This window comes from Osmerus mordax, chromosome 20 (assembly GCF_038355195.1).
Source record: "Osmerus mordax isolate fOsmMor3 chromosome 20, fOsmMor3.pri, whole genome shotgun sequence".
Classification (NCBI taxonomy): Eukaryota; Metazoa; Chordata; class Actinopteri; order Osmeriformes; family Osmeridae; genus Osmerus; species Osmerus mordax.
Genome location: NC_090069.1, coordinates 5,918,675 through 5,939,445, shown reverse-complemented (window position 1 = coordinate 5,939,445; position 20,771 = coordinate 5,918,675). Strand labels below are relative to the sequence as shown.

Here is a 20,771-nt window from a genome sequence, read left to right as displayed (position 1 = left end):
TGTGGTGGAGGGGATGTACTAAACTAGTCTACTAGACTGATCTTAGTCCTATTCTGCGTGGAAAAAATGCGAACTGTGGACGAGTGTGTATGCTGATATCAAAATACTGGCAAATTATTAGTAGGGAGAGTAGAAAGAAAGGGAGAGAAAGAATGAGAGAGAGAGGGAGAGAGAGGGGAAGGGAGAGAGAGAGATAGAGGAGGAAGAGACATTTGACTGATGATTATCTTTGCTCTGACTGTTGCATAGGTCTAGTGTCATCACAATCTATCAGAGGCTGATTCATATTAGAGGCCTTGATAGTGTCAAGTTGTGTTTGTGAGTGTATGTTTGTGTGTGAATGTGTGTATGTATTTGTGTGTCTTTATTTACGTGTGTATTCACGTTATTTCTCGTCAAAATGAGTGTGCCAGTGTGGATGTGTTTGTATGTATTGTATAAGTCTGTATGAGTGTGTGTACATATGTGAGTGTGTGGATTCTTGAGTCTGCATTCTGCACAATAGGGGTTTCTCCCCTTGGAGGTGAGAGTTGGTTATGGAGAGTGAGGTATACACACACAGAGGGAAAACAGATGATTGTTACACTGCCAAATTAGACACTAAGTAATTGCTCGCAGATGGCAGAGACAAACGGCAGCTGTTAATATGGAGCAAAACATGAAATATGAAACAACACAACAGTGAGGAAATCTGCAGTAGGGAAGACTTTCCTATCTTCTTCCCAATACATAACTCCTCAATCTGGTTGCTCTTCCAAATGTGTTTGTTTGTGTTATTACTCACTTCGGCTTGCCCTTTCATAGATCATCAAGAAGTAAAAGACCGGAAGACAAAGTTTATGAATTATTCATGTTCATTAATGTTATGTTTACGAGTTTTAAAGTAGATTTTGTACTTGGGTCTACTCCATTTTCACTATGCCACTGAAACTTTGGATACAAGCTGAAAGACACACCTGTTGACGGTGATCGAATTTTTTAAATCTAAATTAATAACCTTGTATACATTTGTAATAAATGTAGTAAAGAAGTGACTTGTATTGTATGTTTATTTCACCTTCATATGGTATACTGTATGGACTCATTCTGCTTTCCAAAGATATGAACCTCACACATCTTCATGTTTCAAACTCCTAAGGTAATTTTCCATTTGTAAAAAAAAAACTTCATGATTAGATCTTGTTATAAGACACTATGGATTTAAATTAGAAGTGCATTCATTACAGAAATATTAGAATGAAGCTGTGGTATATGACATATATGAAATAATTCCATCACTAAGCCTATAACAATGAGTAGTATTGAAAGCCATTAATCAAACCTGATACAAAATAACGCATGTTCTGTATTTTGTGTTCAACTTCTTAATCAAGGAACCAGTCCGTTTTATCTCCTTTTAATTGGTTACTGCTCAGATGTTTCGATTACTGGTAAAAAAAATCTTTAATGATGCATGTGGAACACTTTTAATTTTGTGAAAAAGATATTGCGTTAATGAACCTTGAACATGACTAATTAGCCTGTTTTCACACCGGTTTTCCATTCACTATGCCTCATTTCCATTGTCTTTATTGTAGAAAATGTTGTTTATTTTAATAATGCTACACTTTTTGTTTTTCATTTGCTATTTACAGATGGTCTAGTTAAAATTTGAATTAGAAAAAGGGCTTAGGTGGTGGTGGCTGTGTATGGTCTCACACAATGAGCAGAGTCCCAATGAAATGTATAACAAGCACAAATTCTCTGCTCCTCCCTTCCCCCCAACCCCCACTCTCCTTTCAAACCATTGAATCCTGCCAAAAACAACAATAGCTACAGGAGAGGTAGCTACATGATGAAGTTCCCTTCATATTCCTGGCTAGCTTCCTAGCATAGCTGAACGGCATGAGTTTTTATTGTAAAGCTGGCAGTTGGTGAGGGCATTGCATTGTGTGATCAGAGCTAGGTAGTTTATTGTTGTGTCCTGGCCGTGGTGCCATCCTTTGCTTTGTAATATACCATAGACCTGCTGTTTATTGGGTTCTGTGGTTCCACTAATTGTTCCACTATTTTAATAACCCATATATTAGTGAAAGTGAGGGGAAAGAGAAACTGAAGAACAAATGGAGAATGGGGTCTCTGAATGTTTTGAGTGCCATGAGTGCATGAGTACCAGCAAAATTCCCTGCTCACAACACAGCATGGTGCAATGAATATATTGATCAACCCCATCAGATTGCATGTGTATTTCTCTGGCAATTAATCTCAAGGATGTTTCCTTTTGGCAGCAAGATTTTACGTTGCTGTTGCTTGTTTACAGCTGGGGGAAAAGTATTGTGTTTCAATCAAGTGAATATCTTTGACTGTGCTATCAAAGCAGGAAGGTTTCAATCCACCCTCTCCATAGATCACCTTTCAACCCTCCCCACACCCACTCATTTAGTTTATTGTGTTTCTGGAGAAAAACATTTATAAATTGTCTCAAATTACATTTGACTCGCTCTTTCTTGGTGCTGTATGGGTGCCACCACTCAACTCTGATTATTCAAAGATCTCAATGAGGACCGTAATAGCTTTCAACTATTGCCAGCAGGCTCCAACCACAATTAGTGCTATTAATTTAATCTTGTCACCTGCCACCCACAGTCAGTGTGCTGCTGGCTTTGTTCCAAGGTTCCTCTGGGTTAGTTAGCAACCAAACATTTTTACAGTACTTGTATACCCATGATACTGGAAATGCCTGAGCACTGTTTGGTAGTAACTGTCAATAGGGGACTACGACATGATGTCAGGAGTTTTTCCATAAATATGCTGACAATGACTGAACGGCTCTGAGCAGGTCACTTGAAGGTTTGTGACAGAACATTAGCCTGCCAGTTTGCATCTGTCTCATGGCTGTCTTCTCGGGTCGTTCTATCCAATCAAAACAGAACATTTGTTTGAGGTGGAATTATATATTTTGCATTTGATGAGCACACCTTGGGATGTGGGCTTAGAGACTAAACCTAGTAGAGGATTTCCTAGGTAATCCACAGTCCAATCTACATATTGGTAATGCAAGTACAGTGTGTCACAGACAGATGAAGATAAGAGATCATCTTTTCCTTTGTATCTTGGGGAGACAAGACAAGTCTATATGCTTCCGTCCAGAAAAAGGCAACTTACTCAAAGCATTAAAGCAAAAGTTTATTTTTGTGTTTAAACTACACATAAACTACCACAGAGGACTCTTCTTGTTAAAAAAAATCCTCCACTTAGTGTGGTTAGAAATTAACACAAAACATATTTATTACATTAGGACCACAGCCACAAATATTCTTCTTATGACTATCAGTTTTCAAAATGGCATACAATACAAAAAATTAGAAGTGAAAAAAGAAAAATGTAGTTGTACTGTACCCTGTCAAACAAGGTCTGAAATATACAGGTCTGGAGACTGAAACCTTTAGATTTGTAATTCATATTAACAAGAAGTAAGGGGGAGGCTGGGAAATTGGTAACATTCAAAATGTTCTTCGGTATTTACAACAGTTTTACTGTTAAGTTGCGATATCATGGTCCGTTAGGTCATAACAGCCACCACTCCAGAGACCAACAGACAAAAGTATTTAAAAGCTAGTTCTGGATTTCAGAAACCTTTCGACCAAGATGAGCTACTCAAAAGTAGAGTGGTAAAATAATATAGCGTTTATGTTATGGGAAGCTTCTTCTTTCCACAACGGGACATACTTTTGGACCTTAGATGGTTCTGTTACCTGATATGTTGTTTCGAAGGCAGGTGCTGCAGTGTCCATTCAGTAGAATTTGGCCTTCAAGGAAAAATTAACCCTTGCCCCCACCAATTACTACTGCCATACTTTAGTTAGGCTATACTGTTTTGTAAAGTTACAATAATTTTCAACAATATCAGAATACACAAGAGATTACGTGAATGAACACAAGAGCTAATTACAAGAAATCTTCAAACTAAATTTGAAAAAGTAAGACTTGAAGTTATGGTAGTGATAAAGTTAAAGAGGTAGTATGCAAGTATTCTACGTGACAAATGTGATGTAGTCAATGTCTAAGGGGTTTGAAGTAGGTCATTCAATTCTTTTAGTTTGATCAGCCATTGGGCAAAATAGTATTTAAAATACTTTCATTTTGCAAAGATGATTCTTACCATCAGCAAACTGGAACCAATGAAATCATCTCAGAAGTGCTCCACAATAAAGCCCAAACCACTTCCTGGATCTAATTTATTACCTGGCCTATTTCAACATACAAACAAATCCTGGATGTAAAATAACTTTCACTGGATCTTCTCAATCGTATTACCATGATGAGGGCTATCTTAAGATACAGTAGCCTTTCACTTCATTGTAGAAATGTGAATGATTCATGACAGCATTTGATGTTCCGTAACCCCCATCCAACATGATTGATTATATCCATCCAAACATTGAAGAGAGCAGTGTTGGCAAGAGACTTCTGACTTAGAAGATTAAAAGTAGTATATGTTAAGAGCATGAAAGCTGCCATCAAACTGTCTAATGCCATTCAGTGAAAGCTGTCAGATCCTGCAACTGTTTATCAGTATTGCTGCAAGTCCACTAGAGGAGAGTTAAGTCCATCCAAAAAGGGTTGAGGCATTCTGTGACCCCAATCAGCACAGAGTTGGATATTTCACACCTATCCCAATAGATGTACAATACACGTAAATCTTAATCCATTGGGTCAGAAAAGTCTTCAGTCTTTGCTGGGAAGTGAAGAAATGATGATGAATGAGCAGGTCTGGAGGGCTGAGAAAAGTCTTGCTTTTCAGAGTCTACTTGGGATCAATATTAGCTTCTCTCATATGTCCCTTTCATAAGCCAATTCCCTGTTCTAAAAAACCAACATTTAGTTAGTTGATCCAGTCTTGTACTGTATATGTATATTCATACTCACAAAAAAGCTGTATCCAATCATGGTATTCTTGGTGGTGGAGAATATTTGAGGACCAAGAAACCAAAAATCCAAAATGGCCAACACGGAGAAGAAAAGGGGAGGAGTTATACCGAATAGAGGTGCCAGTTGGTTTGTTTTGCCTTCTGGTTCAGTTCCATTGGTCTAAAGCTTGGGATTGTGATGCGGTCTTGTGTAGCGTTGGTGAGGTCAGTTTGAGGTATCAGAGTGTACACTTCCCGGCCCTTCTGTTGGGGATATCACTGATGAAGGAGTAGGCGCATCATGCCAACCTCCATTACCCTAGAGACATAGACAAAGAAAAGTCTAATTGAAATTTTGAATCAAGGTTACATTACAGTCAACTAAAATGAAATGTTATTTGTAAATTCCTTTTTTACAGGCAATATAATAGAGGGCTTTGTGAGGCCCATAGAACAGCACCTACATTAAACCAACTTAAAACCCCCAAGGAAGAGAAGGAAAAATGGAAGAAACCTTTGGTGGAGCAATTCAGTGAGGTCTCCCCTCCTACATAGTAGCATGTAGTAAAACTGCCCACTGCCTCGGTTTTTGTTTGTCAATTACACGTGAAAACAAAGCTCTTTGTGCCTTTACGACAGTCCATTTCAATATGATGCATGTTTAGTATTGCCAGGCAACCTTTCTGTTCTCCCTTGGCAGTTAAAGCGCGTAGCATGCCTGGGATAACAAACGAACACGGAAGGGAGATCCGATATCTCATTCCCATTGAGTCTCTTCTTTCTATCTCTCTCTTTCTTGCTAGAGGGGGTGAACCCCATTACATTTAAAGTGACATGAGCAGCCCAAGTCTCTCTTCTTCTCTTCCTCTCTCACTGACAAATTTGCCCTGCATCCTGGTCGTGGAAGGCGAGTGGCAAAATCAATGTCTGATCAGATTTTTGTAGAGGCTTGTCGCTGCATATTCTAGTGTCAGTCAAGAAAACAGGACAGAGGCCGCGGGAAACCACTTCACGGAGAGAACAGTGAGCGGAAGTGATGGAGGGAGGGTTTTCCTCTGTAGCGAGGCTGAAAGGGTCTTGTTTTGGACTACATTTAGGTTGTCACCACTTGAGAAACAAACTGAATTCAGAAACATAAACATTTTTACAATAGGTTAAAAAATGTTTGTCCTAACTGATTTTTACTATTACATTTGATTTGTGTATAACAAGAATACAATTATTTTTATTTTTTTACTATACTCGGACAGCTATGTACATCTCATGGCTAATCTGTACAAACATTTTAGCTTGTTTAATTATAGTTCAATTACTTTCATCAAATATCATGTAGTGGAAAACTGCAGTCAGCTTTTGTGAAGTCTTCACTGGTAGGTTTCCAACAGTAATGCAATAACTATGTTATTAGGTTTAATTAGGTGTTAGTGTGCATCCTGTCAGTGTGTGTGTGTCATTTGACATAATATTCACTTCTGTTCCTCTCAGTTCCATGCCGATGGACTGATCCATGACCTAAATACAGTGGGCAGTGGTGAGGGCAAAAGGGGGATAAAGTGCAAAACGTTGTATTTTGAAGCTGCTGGAAGTTGGCACATTGCTTCTAATGCCTAAGGCAAGAGAGGGTGCTCTGCAAAACCAAAATGACACCTTGCTGAATGAGCGCTCCTAATGAAAAACCTTTTTCTGTCATGTCTAGCTGTTTATAAGTGTCACTTTTCACCGCGGTGGATGGTAATACCAATTCAAGCGAATGGAGAGATGCTCTTATTGAGTGGCGAAATCAGGACTTGTCATATTACCAATTTTTTTACATAATGGAATTGTATGGAATTGGAAATTAATAATTATCCTTTTATGTCAATTCTTTTATACTTTTTGAATTGAAAATAATGCTAGATTTTACATGCTATTTAGTCTTAAAGTATCCATGTAAACACGAACCAGAAAACAAATAACAACAATAAATCCTTAATTCGTAGGGAATACTCTAGTCTCCATTTTATCCTGAGGGATTAGAGTAATGGACAACAAACTCTACAGACTCCTTTTCTTTTCCTGCTGAACAGAACTAAATTCATTGACTGAAATTCGAATATTTTTCCACGTTGGTATTGAGGGAGAACCGTCAGAATGCCCTTACCCCAACCCCACCCCACCCTCTCTCTATCTCCCTCACTCTCTTTTCCTCGTCGCAGCTCATACTCAGCCAATAAATTAATCTTCACCACGGTAGCTTCGGATTGTCTGCAGTATTATAAAGAAGCGTCTTATCAGACCTCATCAGCAAAGACGATAGTCACATCTGTACATGGCTGCGAGGCAATTCCAGTTTCATATTTCATTACTGTGATAAGAAGATGGACTGCAAATGCGCTCTCAGAAGCATTTCAAAGTAGTTAAATGAAAACATAGATATGCCACACACCCCCCAAAAAAAAGAAACTCCCTCCCTAGCCACCTCCACCCCTTTTCCTTTCATATGGCTTTCGCTACGGGGGTATTATGAAATGCATTTCATAAATAGAATGAAGCGTGCACACTTTTTCTTATTTAAATGGCTACGGAGGATTCGTATGGGTCGGGACGGGTGTATGTGTGTGTATGTGTGTGTAGTGCGTGGATGTGCATTAATATGAAGACATACATTTATCTAGGCCTTTTTTTAGAGTCTGCCATCACGCGGCATGTCCTTAATCTCGGCTGTCGTATATTTGCTCGGCGGTTTGATCACACTGCCGTCTTGCTGAAAGGGGTTCAGAAGCCCTGGTGAACAGAGATTACCCCAAGACTTATTTTACAGTCTTACCTCCACCCCCACCCCTCAAATAACTGCATTATGTGATTCTGTCTGTGTACTGGGTGTGTGCATGCTTGCAGGTGTGTGCATGTGTGCTTCCCGATGTGTGTGTGTGTGTATGTGTGTTTGCGTATGTGTATGAGTAGAACTATGCTGGGAGAAAAGCATGCAACTGTGGAAACATCATTTGAATCCGACAACTGTGTAACCAGGTCAAATGGTTATAGAGAGAAATGAAAATGGTTTTTCAAACTCATCATTGCCATCATTGGCACTGTAATCATTGTCATCATCATCGTTTTCGGAGTCATTATCACGACGATCGGGGGCCAAGTCATTCATCGTCATGGTTACCACGAGGGCGTGCTTACGTTTAGTCCGTGTGGGCTGTACAGGGGATGTCGAAGACCATCACTGTATCCTACTGTCTGACTGATAGCATGGCGTATGGTATCCCCCTGTGGAGAGAGACAGACAGAGAGAGAGAGAGAGAGAGAGAGAGAGAGAGATAGAGAGAACAGATTGGGTGCAAGGAAAATGAGGGAGCGGGAAGAGAGGATGTGAAAATGGGAGGTACAGAAACAGAAGTAGAATCAAGGAGGTAGGGGACAACAGAGAGGAAGGAAAGAGAAAGACAGAGAGGAAGGAGGAGAAAGAGAAACTGTGTCAATGTCACGCCATATTCCACTCCATCATTTTCATCATTTTGAACTCCATCATATTGAGCGAGACAAAAGACAATAACAATCGCCATAACAAAAAGACACAGTGGGACAACATGTACAAAGGGAATATGACCTTGTCGTGTCTGTGGAGAGAGACCTGATAATGGATGTTTTGTTAAATGAAATGAGCAAAGCACATGGTGTTCTGGCCCCTGTAGTTAGAAAACATGGTACTATCAAGAAAAGCTATCCTTCTGTTGATATCTTGACAATGTATATAAGTAGGTAAGGAACATTGAATAACTGACACAAATAAAGAAATCAAAATACACATTTAAGATCTAATGACAAACTGACTTGTAACACTTTCCACCACACAGAACTAATAGAGGACAATAGAAGAACTGAAGGAGTAAGATACTAGCACTAACATATTAGCATGTTAGTAATGCTTAAAACAGTCGTTCAATTTTGACACCAAGAAGACCACAACAAACAAAGGAAAGCAAAACATACAGAGCTAAGTAAGGAGATTCCACTAGTGCTACCAAAGTACCACTATAGTCGAATTAATGCAGAGCTGTGTAAAGTAAAATGATGACACAGACGATGGCATCAAATAAGTGAAACGAGACAACTGAGACAACACAGAGGTGTAAACTGAGACACGGATACCGGATCCGAATGTCAACTCTTAAAAAAAGGGATGGAGGTCAGTTACATAAAGCTTTGACCCAAGTGGGAATCCCATCCCAAGAGCTCAAGTCAGAGCCAAATGTGATAAATACGAAGATGACCTCTTATCTACAGTATGACTACACTAAAATTCAGTAAGGCCACATAGATGACATGCTATACTGTGTATTAAACAGTTACAATGGGGGGGGGGGGTGTAGAATGTGTAAGGTATTAATAAGTAATTAATTGATATTACTAACATACACATTCTACACGGTACAGTTCTAAGATTCTTACAAAGGTTAGACACCATTTTTAGAATCATACAGGTCTCAGTAAAGGTCTAAAGCCTTTACTGTGACCTTTGCCCCCTAACCTAACTTCCTGGCCTGGCTGTTGGCTCCTACCTGTGACTGCAAATTGGCTCCGACTTGAGCCCCCTGGTAAGAGGCCCCATTCAGACTCTGCATGCTCATGAACATGTCCCCAGAGTTTGGGAGGCTAAAAGAGGCAGAGGAACCTGGAGAGGAAGAGATGGAAGCAGCTGAATAGAGTGTCATGCTGAGAGGAAAACACACACACACACACATGCAAGTATGAACAGTGTCTTAGGACCCCTTAGTAAAAAGTTTGAAGACTTTGCTTCATGTCCTTACCTTACCAATAGAATTGAAAAACAAATATAGGCCTATTTTGTAATATATACATATATTGGGGGTGTAACGGTACTGCAAATTCACGGTGCAGACATCACAGTTTGGTGCATGCAGTCAGATGAAGAATACATCTTCACAGACGTTTCTACCGGATGGAAACGGATTATGAGGTTGATCAGATGAAATGAGACAATGCACAATTTTCCCTCATCTGTCCGTACTTTAGTGCTGGGTTTGAGAAATGCTCGCAGCAAGCTAGCTGGATATAAAGCTAAAACATATGGTCCCCCATTAAATATTTGAAGCTTGTTAGCTATCTCTTTTCTCACTGTAGGCTACAAACAGCTTTTAAACAGCCTGGTCCTGAAACATAGTGCTGTTGTATCGGACCACCTGGACAGCGACGTTTGTCGTTCGTTGTCAAGAGATTGAATGTAAGCTTGTTGATTCATTAACACGTATATCAAATTCACTGCATCTCTACTGAAACTAAAGTGCTCACTTTATATTGTCTTTCTGCTCGTTAGCTAGCCAGCATTTCATCCACAATGAAATACCATTGAAACAAGTTCATTCAACTACTGTGTCAGAGTTATCATTTAACAATGCTCAATTTGGCCATTATCTGCTCTGGAATAGTGATACGTAAATTAGCTAAGTGAAAGTAGGCTATGTAAAACAAAATGCAAAACAGGGGCACTCAACAGGGGCAATATCTCCATATCTCCAATAAGTCCCAAATGGAAAATGTTAGCTGTTTTCAATGTCGTTTAGACAATAATTTTGTGAAAAGATTGATATAAAATGAGAGATTGACTGTGGAATTGAAGTAATATGAAAGGAAACCTAGCATTTGGGATTTTATGCCTTTTCCTGTTGTACTGAACTCGAACCATGACCCCAAAATCACGGTACTTACCGAACTGTAACATGTGTACCGTTACACCCCTAATATATGTTGATGAATAAAAAATACATTTCAGACACTCTCTGCCATCCATCCATCCATCCATCCAAAGAAGACTGAGAGAAAAGGGGTACAGTAGACCAGGAGAAAAATATGCCAAGAATGAGAGATTCTAATAAAATACATGAAACAACAGAACAAGAAACAAACGACCGTCTTGATGAAATAAACAGAAGACTCTTCAATGGAGACGGGGTCAGGCTTTTACTGTGGCATGGGTATGGGGGATAAACCAATGGGAGGACTGCTTTTGACATGAGTGTGATTTCACAACATTTAGGAGTGTTACTAAAATAGTAGTACCAGTGAACATGTTGGATAAAAGGGAGTTTTTGCTCTCGGCAGTGTCCAGCTGAAACTCCTCATCTTTCATCTGGAATCCTGGGTAGGAGAGAAGGGAGCCACTTCAGAACCATGGTCTCTGAATCATCCCCATTGAGTGCTAGAGTTTCATTGTGGCCATGTAATCCAACAGCTGAAGTATTCAATACGTTTTTGATAACTGACATCCCAAATCCTTTTAAAGACTTAAAATTGCTTCCTTGGATAAGGATAAGGCTAAGAGCTACCTACATTTTGGATGAATACACTAGTTTTCATCACGCTAGACAAACATAGCAGAATTAACCACATGACCAAAAGCACGTCGGTTGTTTTTGGAATCAAACTTCTACCTCAGTTGTCTCTCATACCCATCATTGCACTGTACACAGAGTACATACTGTATACCCCACTCTATACAGATACAAAGAGCCAACATTGATGATTCCAATCCCAAAGTACACAAGTGGTAGGTTCCTACCAGAGTTGGGCGTGGTGGGCGAGTTGGCCTGGCTGTTCTGGACAGCAGCCGCTACGGCATGGGCAGCAGTAACAGCGGTCTTGGCAGCATACAGGTTTGCCTCCTCCTGGAACTTTCCAATGTTCTTCTTGTACCGGATCCTCTTGTTGCCAAACCAATTGGATACCTGAGGATACAGGGAAAGAAGAGATTGAGTATCTCGACATCATTTTATACACTATTTTTTATTTAGATTTTGCCACATTGGGGTCCGCCCCCATATCTGGAAAGTCATCAGAATTCCTGTGGACAGAGTCATATGATGGACACAGCCAATTGGTTGATGTAATTTCCAAATTTAAAAACATTAGAAACACCAACATTGTCAAAAAAATTGCAAAAATTGGCACAAATAAAGAAATTACATTAAAATCAAGTAATTAAAGATCATTCATTCAAAATAATTTCTACTTTTCAAGTAACACATTTCAACTAAGAGCTTATCATTTCCATGAAGTAAAATCCCCTTGATGTCTGTGAGGAATCTGTTTCTTATATTTTATCTTATATGTGATCTCAAACTTATGAATTGTAAAGTGTCAAAATATGGTCAGCCATGCTCTACCCAAAAGGATGGCGGTGTGTGGGTGTGTGCTTGTGTGTTTCAGTACATAAAGTGTGAGTGTGTGTGTGTGCATGTGGGGTAGCAACTGTCTCTAAAGGTCTTTCCTTTTATAAGGTCACAGGACACTAAACCTGGGTGACTGAAGTCTATAAACCTACTGAATACAAAGGAAAACAAGCTCAAATTAAAGCATTTATAGAACAGCTGTACCAGAATTTGTGTTGTTTTATAACTACAGAAAGTGAGGATGATGTTGTACATTTTTTATTTGAATTGTCAATTTAAGTGCCGGTTAGCTTTTAGCAACATTAGCAAAAAATGCGTTGCCATAATCAAATTACACTATAACTTTCTATCATTGACAAAATCTGTATATACAGTAGAACTTATCGAAGACATTGGCGAGAAAAGTACCAGTTACAAAGGGATTCAAAAATACATGCAATTGTTTGTTTTCAAATGCATGTATACTAGTGGTGTTCATGAAAGAAATGAATGCGGGTCATGCACGTTAGACACATAAAGATCAAAGAAGGGTAGACAATAATGTCACATGATAGCTCAAAGGTCATTGACCACTATGAGTGTGTGTGCATCTGAGTTTATGCATGTGTGTGTGTGTGTGAGTTTTCGTGTATGTGTGCAGTGACATTTAAATAAAATTGGCGCTATTTTATTTTCTAAAACGCCCCCCTTTCCAGTCACAACATTTTTGGGTCATGGGAAGTCTAGCAGAGCAGTAGAAAATATTTTTACATGTGATTGCCATAACCCATAACCACTGCATAATGTGGAAAGACTTTAGTTGCTTTGTGGTAAACAACTCAGTGTTTATATTCCATTTGTGGAACTGGTGTTCTAGCGGGGGCTCGGTGAGTAGAATGTTGTGTAACAGAATCTGATCCTGATTCAGAAACAGAGACAATTTCCTGTACTTCCTGCAGAGCACAGAGAGGAGACACAAAGAGAGAAAAGAGATACCAGAAGCAGACCAGATAAGGGAATAAGAGAGAGAGAGGAGCAAAGAGAGAAAAAGACCAAAGAGAGAGACGACTGAAAAATACCGGAGATGTATTGCAACAGAATGGGACCTGACAACTGCAGATTCTCTCCCAAACTCACCAGAGAGAAACCAAACAGTTGCACTTAATAATTCACTAACATCTCCTCTCCTCCCCCTCCCCACCTTCCTCATCCCAAGCCAATAGAGTCATCTTGTCATCTCCAAAGCCATCGTTGGATTGATGTTCACCCCAGTATCTTCACGCAAACTAATGAAGAACCCCTACCTTGGAGGCCCAGACTAAGGAAATTCCACCTTAATTGTACTTGAAAAATTGTTGTGACACTGGGACAACTAATACTGTTCAAGCTAACCTTGATTATATCAAACATTGACACAGATGACTACTACAGTGTGTGTGTGTGTGTGTGTGAGTGTGTGTGTGTGTGCGTGCCAGGGAGTCTGTGTAGTGTCTGACTTGTGTACCTCCAGACACCATGCATGCATTCATTGTCCAAATGAGTATCAAGTTAACACCAGTCAACATAAAAACCTTACTAACCTTACTTTAAGCTAACGCAAGTATGCAGGACATGTTGCGTACCCACGCACAGCATGATCCTGTCCTAAGTCACTGTAAAGAGTGACAGTCCAACCAAATCAACCAAATCAACAAAACAGCAGATGAGGAGAGAGTCGTGACATACCTGTGACACTGTGATGGTGGTTCCCCCGCCCTGAGGGCAAAAAAGAATGGGCTTTTTACAGTATTTGACTCTGCAGGCCGCAGACACCACCCCCCTCCCCCAACACAACAAACACAACATTTTCACATCAGATTCGGAGGATCGACAAAAATGGAGGATAAAAAAATAAAATAATGATGGGTTCCCTCAAGAGCTGAACAACAAATTTTGAGAGAAACGTTTACGATTATTTTGGAGTAAAATTGAAAACCAAACCAGATAATATGTTGCTATCCAACCACAGGACAATAGGTATTAAGGGGAAATGGGGACATGCTCATTGGGGCAAAATACGGGAAGTCAATAAAATTCTAGATTGAAATGCAACTTCTAGTTGTGTTGGAGAAGGGAGTTCTAAAATAGCGACCACCTATGCGCTGCCTATACAGGTCACTCGCACGTTTTGTCTGAATGCAAGCATTAAGCGCTTAGCTTTAGTGCAGTGACCATCCGGCATCATACGCCCCAGTTGCGTCTCCCCGTTGTCACAGTGTCACAGTGTGCACGAGGCAGAACAGACAGGTTGGGAGGACAGACACACACACACACATAGCAGGTGGGAATAATGGGGACAAACATGCAAATTGGGACGGAAACTACATTCCATAATCAAATAGGGAAGCATTACTAAAGGTTAATTGAAGTCACTTCCTGGCCACAAAAAAAAAAAACAGCAAATCAACTTACTGCTTATTTGCATAACCAATTAGGTAATGCTTTTAACCAGAAATTATTGCTAGAGATGCACTGCCAATATAATCAATCAGTCAATACAACTAAGTACCTCAAAGATTCCTTCCTACTAGCTACAGTGTGTTTTTAGAGAAATGGAGAGAGAAGGAGAGGGAGAAATGGCATTTACCCACCTGGGAAACAGTAATGCTACACTTTTTAGCCAGCTCCTCCTTGGCCTCCTCGCTGGGGTAGGGGTTGCTGAGGTGCGAGTAGAAGTATTCGTTCAAGATCTCTGTGGCCTGCTTGCTGAAATTCCGCCTTTTCCGTCTGCGAGGGACATGGACGAAAGAAAAAAGGGATGACCGATTCTGCGGCGCATACAGAATAACGAACAGAATATAACATTTCAGCATTCTTCATCTTCATCAAGGAAGGGACACTTCCAAACAATTCAAGCATTCAGAAAAGTGGTGCCTGTAAAAAAAAGGAAATAAAAGAGTCCAGAAAGCCTCCAATTGTTGCTCAATATCCCCCACATCTTCCTCTGTTTCACCCACGGTCCCTTTCTCTCTACGTGTCCCTGGACACATTGCCAGTCGTATTGCAGCACGTCCAATGATCGCTCTCCCTCCATTAAACTTCCCTCATGCGGATGATCCAACGACAAGTGTGCATCTGCTCAATTTAACTCCGTCCAAAGTTACCCAAGTCTTCCACCTCTGTGGTTCCTCGATCGCTGTTGCTGTTGTGCTTGAATGATATCAATACTCAATAAACTCACTGCACACTGGGTGAGTTGCCTTTAAGCTTATTCACTCATTTTGTTATTAACATGTCTGGGGAAATATACATAATATGGAAGCCAAGATATGTAAAAGATCAACACATGCCAGTTCTACATGAACATAACAATAATAATAATGACAATAGTATTTTAAATGTTTTAACATAAACATTCAACGTTCAGATCTGCATATACCCAAACCCAAGCCTACACACACACACAAACACACTCACCTGGCGTCGAGAAATCTGGAGCGCAGAATCATGACGGCCTCGCAGGTGCTCTGCTTCAGCTGCATCTGGATGGAGGAGAACTTGCGGTGGATGATGCCGACCATGCGCTCGATCTCCTTGGGCGAGATGGGCCGTGTGCGCGACTGCTCCCTCAACAGGTTCATCACGTGAGTGGTGAACTCATTACATGCCTGTCATGGGGAAGGGTCACATGGTGAAACAAGGAGAAACAGGCCGGTCCGTTTCGAATGGTTCAATTGCTCTGAAGGAAAGAATGCACTGTTCCCAAGAAACAGTGGTGCTGATTGATCAGGTGTAGTGTTGCATTTCTATGCTTTCACCGCTCCATAAGAAAAACCACCCGCAAATGCTAGTGTTGGTTTAGCACCAATATTACAGTCTAGCTAATTGTATCTCTTTCTCACTAAACCTTTGGGCTTATTCGAAATTTGTTTGGACATCCTATTTATTTGGGAAGCACTTGAGCTCATTACGTCGCCAGTGAAGTGTTTACACTTGTGTCATTAAAAATCTGGCTGAGCCGGAAAGTGGCTTGTGTTTACTTTAAACAGAGGCTGGCGCTCCATTGGACTAAATGTGCAGGTGAAGTGCAAAAAAGTGTTTGAGATTTAAACACACTAAGCACAGATGGATTGTTTTCCTCTGATTGTTTGTATTTAGTATTTCAACCTGAATGGTTTACTAAGTCAAACTGAGTCTTACTGAAGAGGGGAGATTTGCTCTTTTGAGGTCCTCTGTAGTCTACTTAGCCTTTCATTTATCAGACTCCCAGCATTTAGCAAATGAGAAAACTAACTAATGAGGGACAAACTGGCGAATGAATATAGCATGTTTTAAAGTCTCCTCTACTAGCCTGCACCCTAACCGTAATCCAACGACCGTCCTGCAATCAACGGCTGCCGTTAATGGACAGCTCGCACCTCACCTGTTCGTACTTCTCCAGCTCGGTGTGGTAGATCTGTCTGATCTGCGTGAGCTTGGCCCTGTAGTCCGAGTGCTCGATGGAGTTGTCGGCTCCGCCCCCTGCCGCGGCTGCCGCAGCCGCAGCCGCTGCCGATCCGCCTCCTTTCTCCGGTCCGGACACGCCCTCTGCCAGCAGCATGTTGTCCAGCCTCATGAGCTGGGGGTCCGGAGGGTCCTCTTCCTGGGCGCCGCGGATACTCAGGCCTATCAGAGAGAAGACAGGCATCACATGATCAACACAAAAAGCCTACTAGAGTAAAGCCATATTTGGTCCAAAAGGTTTGTTGAACTCAAACATTTATTATAGTACCATAATGTACCATTCTGGGATAGACTGTATAAATGACACACAATGATGGTGATTCAATGTGGTTAAAAAACGAACGTAATAATAATATATACTAAGTCTTTGGACAATACACAGTATGGTTTATTAAGGCAGCCTTGCTGTCTTTGCTGTCAACACCTTTCACCACCACAGTGAATATTATTTGGGGAATGGCCCCACGCATTCTAATTAGTCCAGAGATTCAGTGAGTTGTCCTGCCTTGTGGACAAGTGAGAATACAAAGCTGGAAATTACAAGCTGGCTGAGCATCGATGTCTGAGATGGACTCACACACACACACACAGACACACACACACACAATCATCTACACCAACACACACTTTCCCAGACACAAGCATACAAACACACAGTAAAAAGACAGTGTTTATGATAGGGCCTGGAGGCAGACTGTAAAACATTTGAACGTCATTACCAAGGTCATTTGTCATGTCTTTCAGACAGTGGGAGAAAAGCTTTGTGGATGCCAGCTCAAACAAAGCTCCATTCACTTTGGAACATTTCAACCATGTTGACTCAAGGGTAACACACTCTTGCAAACACACACACACACTGTCTCAGTGCCCCTCGCAATCAGTCTGCTTAGTGTGCCTTGCACTTTAACCCATTCACACACACACATGTGGGTGTTTGTGAGAGACGGTGCCACTGATCCGAGTAGGCTCGACAGCAGCGGGTCGCCACGGTGAGCAGCGACAGTGCCACGGAGAGCAGCGACATCGCCACGGTGAGCAATATTGCAGCGCTCCATTGGCTGCGGTCCCATCCGAGGCGAAATAAGCATCGGGCACCGCCAAATCTTGTGTCCTGTTTTCACATGAGCAGAGTTCCCCACTTCGCCCGCCACACGCCAAGACAGCTGGACCAAGCCCAGTGTTGTTCTTTGGATTTCATCTCAATTAAGAGGAAGATGGGTTGTCAAAGGAGGAGGTTTCACAAAGTGTTAGGTTTGGTTCGGAAGTCAAAACTGTATCTGAGGACAGTATCCTCAAGGGCCGAAAATACTGCAACAGCCGAGAGAAGTCTCATGCGTTTGGGCCTCAAATAAGAATGAAACTGAAAATTAGCTGAAAAGAAGGTAAATTCCGATAAACGGTGAATGCCCCTTTCTAACTTTTTGGCATATTTCAGTAAGTATATTGAATCTGAGGTTTGAACAAAAATTATTAAATGTAACAGTATCCCCAGGGTACAGTGTTACAGTATATTGTCTTGGGGCCAAATTTGACCAATTTTAAGTTAAAATAATTCATAAATATAATTTATTTGGACAGGGCTCCCAAACAGATATATAAACACAACAACACCAATGGTTATTGTTTTATGTGTTTTTGAAGATCTCCCCCCCCAAAAAAGTCTGACTCTAACCCTGACCCATAAGATACTGAGAACATAGGACCCCGGGAACATACGAATGATTCCCCTAAAAGCACTCATTGTTAACATATTAGCTTGTGTTAGCCCTTCTTCACCTCCCTCTCTCCCATTGTCCTTTCTGCCTACTTTCCCCAGGTAACTCAGGCTGCAGACAGTGCTACCCGGGGGCTGAATTTCATGTCAGGTATATTAACTGTAACATGGGAGGCCCTGCTGTGCCATTCCAACCCAGATCCAGCTGTCACTTTAAGTCCCTTTGCTGGCTGTTTGAGCCTTAGCTGGCGGGGGCAGTGGGTGGAGGTATGGGGTGGGGGGTTCTGTTTGACTCCTCCATCCTTGGTGGCTCTCTCTCCAGCCTTGTGAAAGGTGGCTCTCTCTCCAGCCTCTCTCTCTCTCTCTCCAGCCTCTCTCTCTCTCTTTCTCCCACCAGGAAGGCGGGAGGTGGGGGTGCGACTGGTAGCCTTGTGTGACAATGGACGGTCATCCAAGCGTTGGAAACGGAGCGCTGTCATGTACATAAAATTGTGCAGGCGTGGGCCCAGGTGATGTGATCGTGAATGGCAGGTCACAGGGGTGACATTAAAGGAAGAAGCCAGTTCAGGGTTGATAATTGGTCCTCTGTTACAGCTTTGTCTGTATTTTAAGTGGATGATTGTTGCATTTGTTATACAACTTAAGTAAATCACAATGCATCTTTCTCCACTGAGGAATATTTATGGAAAAACAACCCCACCATAATTCAGGAATAATTCTCTCATGACATCCAACCTATACATTTTCTTCCTTTCTAATTGCTTAATGTTGTTCACTCCTGAGATAGAACATTATCATTCCTTGGTGGCACCATGGCCAAATGATGCAAATTCAGCACAAGGAAAATCTTCCTGGAATACCCACGGGCTACTGTTCTCCTCAGTTCCCCTATTCTGTCCCCCTCCCCCCCCCCTCCTCTCCTCCTCGCTCCTCTCCTTTCCTCTGCACTACCTCCTTACACTTACTGGCACCCTAATTAGTAGGCAAGAGATTGAATAAAACCAGGTCACACACTACAAAGCAGGTCTCGGAGATGCCGGGAGATGAATGCATATACACATACATACATACATAAAGAATGCAATCTAGCACTACACGCATGGGTGTGCTGGTGTGGCTGTATAAATAATTCCCTGCCTGGAGAACCCAGTGCTGATTTTGTGTTAGTAATCATAATTTTACTATATTGAAGGGGCGAGAGACAAGGGCTGGGAGGGTAAAATTGTGTTTGCGTTACTGTGTGTGAAATTAATGTGTGTATGTGAATAGAATTTAGGAGATGGGCTTGGCAGGCTCTGCGCTTGTGTCCTGTGTGTGTGTGTTTGTTTCTGTGTGTGTGTGTGCGCGCCATCATAAAAGACATCAGCAGCAGTCTGCAGTACATATACCGCATTGCAATTGGATGAACCCTCCTCCACAGACAGGATGACAGACCATCGCTGAGATTTGGTATGAGCGCATTCACAGAAAGGAGCCAAGACACCCGCACACACACTGACACAAAAACAGTACACATTCTGCCTTCTTCTCTGTCACACACACACACACTTACACACACACACACGCGCAGTGCCTGAAGGAGAGCGAAGAAGGAGCCCATTCTCTCCCTGTAATAAAGGAGAATCCAGCTCCAATTCCGAACTTCCCCGTCGCCCTGGGCCCGTGAAACAAACCCGGCAAAAACCCAGAGAGCACCAATTACCAGACTGCAGTCTACAGCTGATCTAAGGGGAATGAGCTGCCTTTGAGACACAAAGGCCTGTCTACATATTGCGTACCTATTCTCTCTCTCTCTCTTTTTCTCCAAATGGAAAATGATCTATGTCATCCTTTGGGAGCCCGGTGCCTTACTGTTGCCTCCAGTGCATACAGTCGGCGTAGCACCTTTGTGTGTCTGTGCATGCATGAGTGTGTGTGTGTGTGTGCATGCGTATGTGTGTTTACTGTGGGTTTGTGAATGACAGAGAGAGAGAGAGAGAGAGAGAGAGAGAGAGAGAGAGAGAGAGAGAGAGAGAGAGGAGGAAGTCACGGAAAGAGCCAACAACCACAGCCATAAATTTGACCATATCTATCGGATAATCAACGTTTTTCATCTGTTTTCGGCATAATGCATGACTTCTACATGTCGCTCGTTATGCCAAAGCTGGAGTTCTTTAGTATGGGATCATAGGGGAGAGCGAGAGGGTTTCCTTCTGTGCAAGTCTGGCTAAGATCAACCCTGGTAAACATGGGCCCGAAACAAGCCAGCCCAGGAGTGAGGTGGGGGTCCATGTATGTGGTGGGTGTTTTTGTGTGTCTTTAGATCGAGCCTGTGCTAAGTATGGAGACTGGAGAGAGGAAGAAGAGGGATGGGTTTTGAGAGGGTCAGAGGGAATGAAGTGGGAGAGAGAAAAAAAGGTTGTCTGTGCATGTATATCTTCATGTTGGTTCCTGTATTAGCAAGCCAGATTGGGTTGCTGGGTGTGTGTGTGTGTGTGTGTATGTGTGTGTGTATGTGTGTGTGTGTGCTCCCCTGAGTGTTGGGGGAATAGA

The 20,771-nt window shown here is 41.7% G+C and overlaps 1 protein-coding gene across 5 annotated transcripts in view; it reads right to left on the bottom strand.

The window, feature by feature from the left end:
- Positions 1 to 4,967: 4,967 nt before the first annotated feature.
- Positions 4,968 to 20,771, bottom strand: part of LOC136964505 (pre-B-cell leukemia transcription factor 3-like) — a 42,977-nt gene continuing 27,173 nt past the window's right edge. Inside the window, exons 3-10 of one of the 5 annotated variants that reach the window (XM_067258658.1) lie at positions 16,446 to 16,687; positions 15,500 to 15,690; positions 14,674 to 14,809; positions 13,769 to 13,798; positions 11,455 to 11,620; positions 9,437 to 9,549; positions 8,058 to 8,144; positions 4,968 to 5,208 (exon numbers count right to left, since the gene is read on the bottom strand). In XM_067258658.1, coding sequence (XP_067114759.1) covers positions 5,116 to 5,208; positions 8,058 to 8,144; positions 9,437 to 9,549; positions 11,455 to 11,620; positions 13,769 to 13,798; positions 14,674 to 14,809; positions 15,500 to 15,690; positions 16,446 to 16,687 — 1,058 coding nt within the window. In that variant the 3' untranslated portion in view covers positions 4,968 to 5,115. Of the gene's footprint in view, positions 5,209 to 8,057; positions 8,145 to 9,436; positions 9,550 to 10,955; positions 11,034 to 11,454; positions 11,621 to 13,768; positions 13,799 to 14,673; positions 14,810 to 15,499; positions 15,691 to 16,445; positions 16,688 to 20,771 lie in introns of those variants that run through there. The other 4 variants (XM_067258662.1, XM_067258659.1, XM_067258660.1 and 1 more) reach the window with 4 other exon arrangements.